The 13,452-nt window shown below is 30.2% G+C and overlaps 2 protein-coding genes across 12 annotated transcripts in view; both read right to left on the bottom strand.

Moving 5' to 3' along the window:
- Window positions 1-5,640, bottom strand: part of LOC130894006 (uncharacterized) — a 37,165-nt gene extending 31,525 nt beyond the window's left edge. For 6 of the 11 annotated variants that reach the window (XM_057800488.1, XM_057800492.1, XM_057800494.1 and 3 more), the window contains exon 1: window positions 1,298-1,812. In XM_057800488.1, the coding sequence (XP_057656471.1) occupies window positions 1,298-1,352 (55 nt within the window). In that variant the 5' untranslated portion in view covers window positions 1,353-1,812. Of the gene's footprint in view, window positions 1-1,297; window positions 1,813-5,100; window positions 5,436-5,491 lie in introns of those variants that run through there. The other 5 variants (XM_057800500.1, XM_057800501.1, XM_057800498.1 and 2 more) reach the window with 4 other exon arrangements.
- A 2,812-nt stretch (window positions 5,641-8,452) lies between these two features.
- Window positions 8,453-12,651, bottom strand: LOC130894008 (neuferricin). Its single transcript, XM_057800507.1, has 4 exons — window positions 12,204-12,651; window positions 10,710-10,850; window positions 10,455-10,641; window positions 8,453-8,698 (listed from the first exon to the last, which is right to left on the bottom strand). The coding sequence occupies exons 1-4, from the start codon at window positions 12,481-12,483 to the stop codon at window positions 8,530-8,532; spliced, it is 777 nt and encodes a 258-aa protein (XP_057656490.1). The 5' UTR covers window positions 12,484-12,651; the 3' UTR covers window positions 8,453-8,529.
- Window positions 12,652-13,452: the final 801 nt, after the last annotated feature.

The following is a 13,452-nucleotide window of genomic DNA, read 5'->3' as shown; positions in this document are numbered from 1 at the left end:
CAATGTAAAAGACGAATTTAATTTATGGTAGAAGGAAAAAAAGAATATTAAAAAATTCATTCTTATATGGTGTTAATATCAAATATTTTGAAGGCAGAATAAAGGAAGTTATAACAACTTAACTAACAAAAAGTTTTTTCTGAAGATAAATATAAATTTTTCCTTCGTGCTAATTTGGTAATCAATATGTAGCTACATCACAATGATTTAATTGTTAACAGACTTATTGATTAATAACATTGATTCATAACAGGAGTGTAAATTTGACAATCTAATATGATTAATTGTCATAATATAAAAATCTTTATCTAATTTTATTGAAATATTTCAAAGCCGACATACGTGAAAATAACGTTTCCCACCAGCTCGTTTATTTTTTAGGAATATAAACCGAATCGACCTATAAATGCTTTTTATAAAAGTAAAGTAAAAAAGTAAAATATAGTAAATCAGCCAATTTGAAGCTTTGATGGTAAAAATCGGATATATTCCTTTCCTGCATTTCCAAGAAAAACTTCTATTAATTTATTAAATTAATCACCCTTAGATCTAGATTTTCTAGTGTCTGACTATCAGATTTCAAATGTTCCTATTTCTTCTTCAGTATTTGGAAGAACAGATTTAGTTTAGTCACTTTACGTAGCACATTATCATTAAATATGAATAACCTGGCAAAAATCGTTTAAACTAGTGTTTCCCCTTTTTTGTGCCATGCCCCAGCCAAGCCTTTCTAAATTTCTTATGCCCCCTTATATAACACAGACATAATTTTTAACATTAAAAAATTGAATTGTTCAATTAATAAACTTACATTATGATAGGTTTTTAGGAAGAAATCACTAGGAAACTGTTAACAAAACATAGTAATTAAATTCTTAAACATATAATCAAAAACTATAAATTCAAATTCGAAATACTTTTGATACAAATTTTTTCTATAATTTAAATTTAGTGAGTTAGTGAACAGAGATTTTATGTAGGTTCTGTCATATGCGGACAAAGATTAGATATGGAAAACTCCACCCCATAATACATAGACCATGATGTTGAAAAGGATAACGTATATCTTGTTTTCCATTGGATTTTTAAGCACTTCACAGACTATGCTGAAATCACACGTTATTTTTTCGAAAAATAATCGTTAACAAAGACGGCATACCGAATTTTCACCTACACATTTCAGAATGTTTACTAACAAGAAACAAAAACTTCGTAGAATATATGCATTTGTATAGACACTAGTCTTTCTTTTGATTTTTTTATGTTATTTTGATATGGTATTGAAACTAATAATTACCTTGATACTGTTTATGGTTGTATTTTGGAAAAGAAGCCACCTGCCTTATTGTCATTTTATTGATATGTCCATATAAAGTCACATATATATCACAATAAAACTGATGATAACCAATGATTTAAAAAGATAAAATTATGAGAAATTTATCAGAAGGTCCTCCAAATAAGTTCATTTGTCTAACACATTTAGTGGTATGTCTACGCCTTACACTATCAGCGAAGTAGAAAATTTCACATTAATAGATTAATAAGCAAATCTCATAATGTAACTGTGAACCTATACAGTGTATCCTTTAGTGGCGCTTATTATTTTTCGCATAACAAACGAATTCGATAATATCTCATCAATGAAAAAACTGAAATTTTGAAAAACCTGAATTTTCTTTCAGTTATAAGAAAATTTTATATTATTTAGTATACTAACTGCATTATTGTCGCTATTTAACAAGAAAAATTTTGGTAAATAAATGAAAAATTGAAACAGTCATTATGATAGGAGAATAGTTAATAAGTCGTATTACCAACAAATCACAATTCTAAACTCTTCTTCAAATATATGTAAATGAGTCAAAAAATAATCTCGCTTTGGTAAAAATTCGTAATTTCACGGAACATTAGAATGTCACTATAAATTATAACTTAATTGTTCCACTGATTTCCTACTTGAGTCTTTAAGTACCATACTTTTTAGAATCAAAATCGATCAGTATCAAAACAAGTATATGTCAAGACCACAGAAGTACGGACATTTATTGTAAATACATAGAAATAAAAAGATTATTTGTTACAAAAATATCATAAAAGATGTAATTTTAGAAAAAAATCATTTGGATTCTAAAAACTGAACCAAACTAAATGAAGCACAATATCAAACAAAATAGTCAAAAGGGCACTGATAATTCACCTCTTTCAGCTAAACACTATGCAAATCTATTCAGTATACAGAGATAAACTCATATTTCTCAACTCTTCAGCTATTGTTAGATTATTTTGTCCCTTATTCGTTAAAATTTGTAACTTTTCAACGCAACCAATGTAATATAAATAAACCAAATAAACCACAAAACATGGAGAAATACTTCTACTATTTGAAGTCACTGCCAAATAATTTTGAATTTATTCTTTATTGTCAATAGAACAAACATCTTTCTGGAACCAAATCTACTCAAATAGAAAATGATAAAACTAAGAATGTGAATTTTGTAATTTCATATATTTATTTTTGGATTGGAATCCTCAAATTTCATATATATATTTTTAAGTAATTTGTTTGTATCTCTTTGATTTTCCATCATGATTTCATCAAATTATATTTCACCAAGTTATATGGCCAGAAATCCGCTATATAGTAAGGGTAAAAATACTGCGTTGGTTTGGGCATATTTTTTTGGAATACTCGACATGGCAAGTGTAAATGCATTTGTAATATTCAAATGGAACTTAGATTGTGAAGAATTCTCAGTCATGCACGTGCAGACTTCCTCAAAAGCCATATATGAATCAACGTCTGGAGAATCAACGCATTTCGAGAGAATTGCGATTCGCAATAGGAGACATATTGGGCAAGGAACGGCCACAATCGTTAGCTACTACAATAACAAGTAATCTAGAGCAGAAAAGAAGGTGCATTTATTATAATTCTTCAAAGGACAGGAAGGGCAACAATTTTTGTGCAAAATCCAACAGCAGTTTGGGTGGAGAACACAAAATGATTTTGTGTCCCAAATGTACTACTAATGATGAACATTCTGATTAGTAGCTTATTACTTTTAAATTTTTTTGTTGGTTTATTTTTAATTATTTTGATTGTGATTCATTAAACATGTTTTTGAAAACGAAAAAGTCCTATATGTAGTTAGAAAACTGGTTTGAAAATTACTTCACTTTGTTATTTGATAAGACTGAATAATGTCTCTTCATGTTATTAATGCTGTTACCACAACCGAGAGTTGCTAAATAGATATTATTTTTGCTTCAATGTAAAGTTAAACTTTTAATGTAGTTTTCCAATTGAAATAATTATTTTATTGGTATAGATTATGAAACTAAATGTGATTGTTCATAGGTAGAATAAAAACTGTTACCACAAACTACCAAGTGACAAGAACTCCTTATAAACAGTCATTTTGCTTTGGAAAAAAGTTAAAAAATGTGTTCCCGATTTTTTGAGTTATCAGATTGGTGATGAAAAATTAATATGAATGTGGTAAATCGACTGTTTGTTCAAAGTGTTTCTAAACGGGCAAGAGTTCGGCGTGGGGGAAATAGAAACGACTTACACATCTACTACTAGTAAATATGTGGAAAAGAAATAGGACAAATGTGTGAAGGTCAACGTGCATGCATGGGATTTGGGGGATAATAGTCGACTGGCTTTTATAATAATTTTATACAAACTTTTTTTTAAATTAGAAATATTTTATATACTTGGGGAATTTTTCATTTTTTGTTGCCAACGCTGACCAATTAATAAGACCAATTGATCTTTTATGACCAATTTTTGACCTTTCAGATAGTATAATTGGTCAATCGAAATTCCACACATGCTAAATTTTGAAGACATTATGTGTTTTTTTGGTAACAATATTTATATTATGGTGTTCAAAGATGTCATTTAGGAGTAATTGATTATATTAAATATGGAAAACAATTATAAATACATCGAATTTAAAGATTTGTAAAGTTAAAGATCCATGTCCGTATTTGGATGGATGCTGAATGTGGAAATGCGAAAGATGAAAATGTTGATGAAATGGTGATAAAAATGAAAATAAAGAAATGTCAATTGTTATTGGATATATCTTTAAAAGTCTAAACAAATTTTTCTGAAAAAAAAAACGAAATTGACTCGTTTTAAATTATCTCAAAATACAACCTCAAAGACAAAAATACAAGATAAATTGCGGAATCATATATTTATTACATTTGAAACAATATTTTTCAGAAAAATTTTCAATAAAATATAAACATAACAAAATGAAGAAAAAATAGAACAGAAATAAGTATGATACACCAAAATCGAACATGAAAAGAGGGGAAAGCTTCCGGAAAGGATAAAAAGCAAGACAACAAACAAATTGCGGAAATTATTCATCGATACATTTGGTTTAAAATGCATGTATTGAGTGTAAACAATATTGGGAGAATTTTGGAAAATAGGTTAGTAGAAGAAATCTGATCTCAATTTCTTTGTTGTGAGTGATTTATATATATACTTTAGTTGTAGTTTCAATTCTTATGAAGAATTTATAAAAAATTTTAATATTTCGAAAGAAATAATTAAACTTAAATTAAAATTAATTAGAGTTAAATTAACTATCAGAAGTAAAATTATGTTTGAAAATCTACAAAAATATACCTTAATAACTTATGAAATGTAATCACATCATTATTGTCTGAAACTGTATGTTTAATTGTCCCAATATAACGACTTATTCTTTGTTAATAAACGAAGTTAAAAGATTCAAAAATGCTAGAGATGAAATGAACTACATATCATGAATTTTAAACATTTTCATTATTCATTTGAACACGAAAATAAGCGAGCATTATTGAGGAAATTGAGGATCTTTGAACATTCCTATAAGAACTTCAAATCAAAAAATAACAAAACATTCTTACATCAATTCAGTTTGTTTTGCGAAAATTAAATTTAAAACAGATTTATTTATTCCCTATTTCATTTATTTTTCTTGCTCCTCTTTCATATAAATGAACTAATAAATATAACAATTTCTAACTATTCTTTCATGTTGCAATATATGTATAAGGCGTTAATTATAAAGGTATCCTTTTATTAATTACATCACTTCTCTTGGCTCACCACATGACCCTTCGAGAAATTGTATTTAAAACGAAAATCATCACGATAATCACTTGTCGGCCACAACCGATCCCTTAAATCACACTGACACAAAAGATCCCTCGCTTATTTTGGAGACGTGCTATTCGCCCTCATCCCTTGTGTGCCTAACCACGACTGTTCTCTATTTTACATTGACCTAATATCATATCGATTTGAGATACTCTACTCCCAATTATTTGTTTACAAATACAAAATATCACTACTTAATAAAAACAATAAATCTAAGATAAAAATTGATTAAATTAAAGGAGATTGTCGTAATGTAACCATTATCAATAGTGAATTCAATTTTTATGGCATTTCTATGTAGTGAAATTAAATGTAACTTACCTGTTTTTGTGTGAATATAATTTATATGCGCTATTGTGTCAATTTCATCTAACGCTAAGGGAAAAACACTATTTTCACTTTATTAAAAGATTATTTGAAGATATTTTAGGCGGTTTTATAAACTGCGAAAATGAACAAACGCCATTGTGGGGGGAAGTGTACTAGTACGTGAAACGACGCGTCGATGTCATGACGCAATGCAGTGGCGTTCTGCGATGAGGGAATTACGTAAAACCGTTTGATAATCACTGAATTTTTCCAACTCATAGACCTCAACATTTTCATATATCTATAAAAACATATTATTCTTTGGAATGTACCAAACATTTATATTGCAGTCTGTATTCAAATATTATTTGACACACCTGATACATACTAGCCAATTATGTGTTTTACACATGCAAAGGGCAAGCCGCCAAGAACGGAAAAACCGGTTTAGTTTGCAGATAAACGTAAATTATGTTCTAGGATCTATAGACGTTTCCTCACATTCCCCAGTTACAGTAAAGAACTCTACGTCTGTTAAAGAGCGCATGTCTGTATCAACATTAGTATGTAGGGAGTAAACGATCTTCAGAAATATTGCCTGGTGTCATTTTAGGAGAACTGCTTAGTCCCAGAAGTATTCATTCTTATAGGTCATGAAGTGCACTATTTTTGTAGTAAATAAAACAACGAGTATAAGGACTAAAGCTAAATTATTTTATACAAGACTCTACATCTCATTGTTCTGCTTCCAAAATACGTGAACTCCTCCCAAAGAAGGCTATTTTCTGGGGTTTTTGTGTCCCACTTCCCAAGGTATTAGTACTATCTAGCCTTTTAACGAAATGATCAAGACATTCGCAAAGAAGCTTTTTCCATGGCTGATTCGCCAAATATGCAGTTGTCGTCCTCTGTCATGCCTAGTTTTAAGGTGGTATTTGACGGGACAGTGACCTTTCAGAAGAACAGTTTGATGTGGTTTCTGGTCATCACGAGAAATTCCACAGACTTCTTAGCTGATATGGTTTTGAATCGTATGGATTGTCTTAGGACAGGACTGTTTTTCGAGACTCCATCTAATTCCTTAGCCCTCTGTTCAATTCGTTATTGATGTGGCATCTTATGTACTACTCCAAAGTATAGAGTCGTTGTAACCTTTTTGTCAAGGTTTTCTGCTTCCTTATTGCCTGTTATCCCCTAGTGGTCTGGCAGCCCAATTAGGGTTACTATTTGTGTATTAGTGAGTGCTTTTAAAGTTTGTTTTGCACTCCCACGCTAATTTGGATGTGTAATCAATAGCTTTCAGGACCTTCAAGGCCGCTTAGCTATCTGAGAGAATGTGAACGTGCTTTTTAGATTTCTATCCAAACGCTCCTGAGCACATTTATTTATTGCTAGCAACTCTACCTGAAAAATGGTGACTGATTTTCCTAGTGGTATGGAGAGCTTGCCTTTTGGTCCACAAATGGCCAATGAAGCTCCTTGCGCTAGCTTCGAACCATCTGTATATCAGGGAGGTGCATTTCTGACGAGACGTATTAACTTCTAAACTAGTCAGTGGTTACAAACGTATCCCTGCAATTACGAGCCATTGGAGATAATATAAAAAAAAATTGTAGATCAGATGATATTCGAAATGAATAACCTGTATATGAGTAAGAATTTTCAAGATTGAGAAAATCAGCCACAGTTTCGTGAACCTTATAAAACTGATTTTTACCCACAACCTTATATATTGTGATATGCATAAATTATGCGGCGATCATTTGCAGCTGCTAGACGAGGGTCTATGAGAATGCGGTTTAACATATTTTCAGTAACTAAAAATCTCCTGTTTACATCAATCTTTGTTTCCTTAAGTTTCACAATTGATAAGGTTCCCGAATCTTCAATATCATCTAATGTTATCTGGTTGATTCCACAAATTCGACAAGCTCCTGCCCAAATACAACCTTGATGATTAAATAAATTTCAACGGGAGCTTTATTTAAAAAGTCGGTTTCGTAAATTTTCGGTCATTTTTGTGAGTGTATACTTCTACTAAGTCAAAGAAAACTCGGAATAAGACATTTTTTACTTTATAGTATTGAAAATAACTGCTAAACAACCAGTAAGTTCACAAGTTTTTAAATCAAGTCACAAAATTAAATTGACAGCTATTTGATTACTTCAAAAGTTTGGTTAGCAACGCAGGTCTAATTGTCGCTAAAAATACAACGTAGTCTACTAATTGCAAAAATCAAATTTCCTATCGATAATCTTCTGACTTGAATATTGTAATAATATAATTTTATTTACAACCATTTATGCAATGCTGTCATTATTAACGTCATTGAAGGTTAGAAAGTTTCATATTACACACCTCTACTTACCGCCCTCATTTGCTGTATTCACTTCCCGCCCTCTAAAATATTGTGATTGTAAAAATTTTTCTCATCTGTTTGATGAATATTTTTTATATTTAAAAATATAACACATTGACAAATATTATAATATCTATTTAATGGCAAAAAATAAAAACCAACAATTAACTAAAATACAACAAACTAATTATTGAAAATAATGGTTAAATTTGCGTTTATAGAAATATTTAGACCAGTACCAGCGTTGGCGTTTCCAACAGTTATCACTTTGGTCGACAAATTACTTTACTGTTGAATGACTAAGGTTTGTGAACTACTTGCAATAGCTTCAGAAGACATAGCATACTGGCAGTACTGGTTTTATTCTCCATTGTGCTATCTACATAACATGTCTATTTTCCCTTATAAGTGATATTATGATCAAAAAATTGTTTTAAGAGTTTATTCTAGAGAAATGGTGGTTTTAGATATGTTTTGTTTTTTTATTTCTCTCGTTATTAGTATGCGCCCATTTTATATAGATTAAGGAATTTTTTTATCTTTCTGTGGTCACTTCCAAAGGTCAGTACAAGTACACATCCTGAATTTTTGTATCTTTAGATAATGAAGTCAATTTCAATTTTAAATAACATAATTATATTAAAAATAACAACCTACACAATAAAATACTTATTTCAAATATAAATAGATTTAAGTTTTAACAAAACAAATATTCGAACCTTTATCACAACCCTCATACTCTTTAATATTTCCAATATTATTCACCTGATCTTGTTTGATGCAAGCACATCGGTAACTTTTAGTATTAACATCATAATACTGTCTTGGAACTCCGACCCAATCTCTTGAAATTCCACCACTACAAAACAAAAACATCAGTACAGTAATAATTATACGTTAATATGAGTCTTCTTTATTGTATATAAAACAATTTATGAGTTTAAGTCGAATATTGGTCCACAGCCACCATTATCATCATCACGAATTGCTTGGAGTAGCAAAACCAGCCTACGGACAACGAGAGGCTCTTCAGAATTTACACAATACGAGGGCTAATCCGTTTGCTTCCACCCCTCGCCCATTTAAAAATCATTCAGATTAACGAGTGGAAACATCGAGATACACCATCGCCGAAAACATTCAAGATGCAATCAGTAGTGAGGATCATGCAAACCGTACCGGTCAGGAATAACAATCTAAACTTTATAAAAAATTATTTGTGTAATTTAATCTACTAAAAACATCTAAATTAGGTCTAAACGTTAAAATAATGGTCTATCAAAAAATCCATCAATATTTAAAATTACTACCATTTAGTAAAAAATACATATATACTCTTTTTAATATTTATATTCCCAACTTTTGCATAATTATATATTCATCAACGGAAACTGAAAATGTGGTCAAAGTATAATAATTATAAAAATATTAATGCAAAATGATCAAGTTTTCTTGTGGTTTCTCAATGGCGTCAGAGTTCTTTGCAGAGGATATAAGTAAGCTATTATCTCTTTATGACAAATGCCCTAATTTTCATGGTGACTTTGTATAAAAATAACTATGACTCTACTATTAAGAAAAAACAGCCCATGTACCTGATAAAATTGTGCAAATCTATAAGATGTAACTTAACATAAATCAAACATATAGAACAGTATACAGAAAAAAAGAGATAGATACGGATACAAAATATTGAAAAATATAATTTTGATTTATATCAACCTTGTCCTCGCGTCAGTTCAACTCAGTTCATATTGGTCTTTTTGACCCTCGGCGGTTCATAACCACCACAGATGGAAACAATAACAAAAATTTGGATAGAAGATATAGAAAAACTACAAATGGAAATGAACATAGAAAAATTTAAAACAATGATAATGAAAAATGAAAACGTAGTCGGACTAACAGCAAAAGACACATAAATAGAACACAAGTCTCAACTTTCGAATATCTTTGAACAGTAATCACAAAAAAGGGCAAATAAAAGCGGAGGTAACAGAATAAAAAAAAGTAGCAAATATATACTATGCATTGATTAAACAGTGTTCAATAAGAAGGAGAAACCAAAGAAAATAGAAATGAACATATACAATACAGTAACACTTCCAGCACATATGAAAGGTAACTAACAATAAAATAGATAGTAAATGTAATCAAGATAAATTACTAACAAAAATACAAGGAAAAACTAGGATGGATAGATTGAGAAATAAAATAATAAGAAACAACTTACAACAAGATACAATCGAAGAAAAAATAAATAAGAGAATCTTAAACTGGTTTGGAAATTTAACAAGGATGGAACAAGATAGATTAACAAAACTATAGTGAAAAGCAAGAACTATAGGAGTAGAGAGGAAACCAAGAAAAACATGGATGAATGAATAGCAGATACAAAAAATTAGATGATCATACTGGCACAGGACAGGAAAAGATAAAGGAGGAAGAGGAGGAGGAGAAAAAGAAGAAACATCTTTATATCTGATATCATGTTTTCACAGAAATGCTTGATTGATAATTTTATGCATTAATTTTTGCAATAAAAAATTATAATTTTGCGCGCTGGAAAATGTAAAAGAAAAATAATTTTCAAATATATAAGAAAGTGTTAGTACCTTTTATTTGAACACCATAATTTGGAACCTTGATTAGCATCCCACTCAACATTGCAATGTGGAAATTTCTTCAATTGTTCCTTTTCATGTTCTTTAACTAGTTCTGCTTCTTTTATCAGTTTATTCACCTTCTCTCCATAAGGAGTAGGTTTGCCATCTTGGAAATAGTACTTTCCGACAAGTTTCCCTGTGAAAACAAAGCTTTTGATTCTGTAGACAACTTTTTAATCAGAAATAAAATTCAAATCACTTTACCTACTTGATTATATTCCTTCTTATAAAACTTCACCCAATGGTTCAAAGAGCTCAATTCTTCTTTGCTAAAATCTATAACTTCTTCAGAAATGTCTTCTTTACCAAACATACCAGTGACAAAACTTCTTGAAGCATCACACCCTACAAATAACTAATTTTAGAATGTGGACATTATTTAATAAACGAAATTTTTCCAGCAATGATAAAATTTATGTTAATATGAAAGGAGCATGGCTTTGAAAATCTTTTTTTATTTTTCATTTTACTTTAGTAGCAATAAAGCATATCCAGTTTTTTATGCTATTGGGATGGATTCAGAGTACATAAACTCTATTTTAGGTGATGAAGTCTTCTCCAATGACAAGTCCTCTTTACCCATTTTGTAGGTCTCCTGGTCAATTTTTTTAGTCTTCTACCATCTTGTGGTTCTATAAGTGGATGGAGTAAGGTGTTTTTATGGTTAGCCAGTCGTCCATGATGTTTCATGTTTCTTTCTTATAGACATCTTTGACAAATCGGAGAATTAAGTCTTTATGTAGGTTTAGGTTTGACACATACGACGGTGCATCAGTTATCATGGGAAGTATTTTGGACTGTATTCTCTGTATGATCGCTATATTTGATATATCTGCACAATTTTAGAACTGAACACCATATATCCAGTTAGGCTTGATTGTAGGTTTATAGAGTAGAAGCTTGTTTTCAAGTGTTAATTTGTTCCTCCCAATTAGCCACTATAAATCTTTTCCTTTCAGGTCAATTTGTTTGTGTTTTTCAATATTATGGTCTTTCCTTAAGAGCCTTGTGTCTAGGTGCATGCCTAAGTATTTCATGTTAGTAGATTGTGGTATGTGTGTATTGTCCATATAAACAGGAGGGCACTGATCTTTTTATAAAGTGAAGGTCACTTAGACAGATTTTGTTTTGTTTGTCTTGATTTTCCATTTGCTCAGCCACGTTTAGGTGTCATATAAATGTGTCTGTAGAATCCTGGAAGCTTCAATTGGACTTTGGTTGTTTACTAATATGAGTGTGTTTGGCAAAGGTCACCATAATGCTTTCAGTAATTGCTAGTTGGCCCCAAGATGCTCCCCTGTGGAACTCCTGCTTTTATTGGATGATTACCGAAAGTACTTTGTTCTGATCTCTCTATCCCTTAGGTAAGATTTTAACAGTAATTTGTTCATATCCTACAATTTCTAGAACAATTCATTTCTACAAAGATTAGTTGTATATAAATTAAAAGTAGTATACATTTTCTTATCACAGGAAATACTCACCTTTAGTGATAAATATATTGTTTTGTATTGTTCTATGAATATTAAAAATTTATTACGAAGTTAAAATTTTCATTACTTTTGGACTTATCCTTCATGCAGCTATTTTCTTAAGACAAAGCTAAATATGAAAATGAATACTCAGATAGTTACCCACAATGATAAGAAGTATCGATACCTACTATTTTTTATGATTAAAACCATTAAATGTACTCACCAACAAACACATTATATTGTTGATTAGGTCCATAATGTTTTTTGCCTCTAGTTACGTCAAAGACGTTTCCTAAAATTGATAGATAAAGTTCTGTATTATCTATACCATTGTAAAGTTTCAATTCTTCTTTTGTAAATATGGTACCATCGGAATTGCTAGATTCATTGGTAAAAAATAAGTATGAGCCTATAATGGTACCGATAACGTTGCTTACATAGTTGGGTAATATTAAAGCAATAATGGCAATTAGAAGAGAGCAAACTGCCAGTTTTTTATACATATTATCTCGAACTTATCAACGTTATACCAAAGATTATATACTCGAGTTATACTAAAACAATAAAACAGTACATAAATAAAAGATTCCGCGGTCTTTCGGAACAGTCAGAAATGGTCCGGGACCATTGGAAGCATGCGCATATAGCTTTCTAAGAAGCGATTGTATGGCCGACCACACACGTTCAGTTTGAACTAATCGTTTAACTTCTATTTAAACCATTTTTAAAAAGTAGAAATAGTACACTGTGAAGTACCAAACGTTAAATTATACGAATAGAAATAGTTGTATGCGATATATCAGAAGCCGATTGTATAGTAAGGAGCGCTTATTAAGTTTTTTAAATATAGTTACCTTTGTATTATGCCAAATAATAGTATGCAGTTATATGAGATGATAAAAGTAAGACTAATTAGGAAATAATTTTGTTTGTAATCTAATTACTAATGTTTTAACATTTCAGTCACTATCGAATTGATCCCAGCGGATACTTATATAAATTCAAATATATAAATTCCACTGTAAAATTAATTAAAATTTCCAAAAACAAATTGGTGCTCTCTATCAACCAAAATAAAATAATTCATATTTGAATGTTTAAGATGGCTTCTTCTGTCGACTTCATGTATATAAATAGTTCCTACACTTTAAATTCAATGGTATTTTCATAGTGCACAGGTAAATTAATTTGAATGGAAAGTTTAAAGTTAATATGTTCCTTCAACAATGATATTTGTTAGCACGGTTATATTTTTTCATAACTCTATTAACTTATTTGTTTTACAACAGTTAAAAAGCGAATTTTTTTGAAATTTGTATAAGTTGTACAACATTTAATCAAAGGATAAATTTTTCACGCATTATATTATTATTATTTTATAGGCCGCCGGCCTAATGCACAGTACTCCTACAAGTATTTGAATTGATTTCGAACTATTTTGAATCGTCAGAAAAGTTTGTGGAATTCTGTCC

This window comes from Diorhabda carinulata, chromosome 5 (assembly GCF_026250575.1).
Source record: "Diorhabda carinulata isolate Delta chromosome 5, icDioCari1.1, whole genome shotgun sequence".
NCBI lineage: Eukaryota > Metazoa > Arthropoda > Insecta > Coleoptera > Chrysomelidae > Diorhabda > Diorhabda carinulata.
Note: the sequence above shows the minus strand (reverse complement) of the source record. Positions and strands in the feature narration are given on the sequence as shown.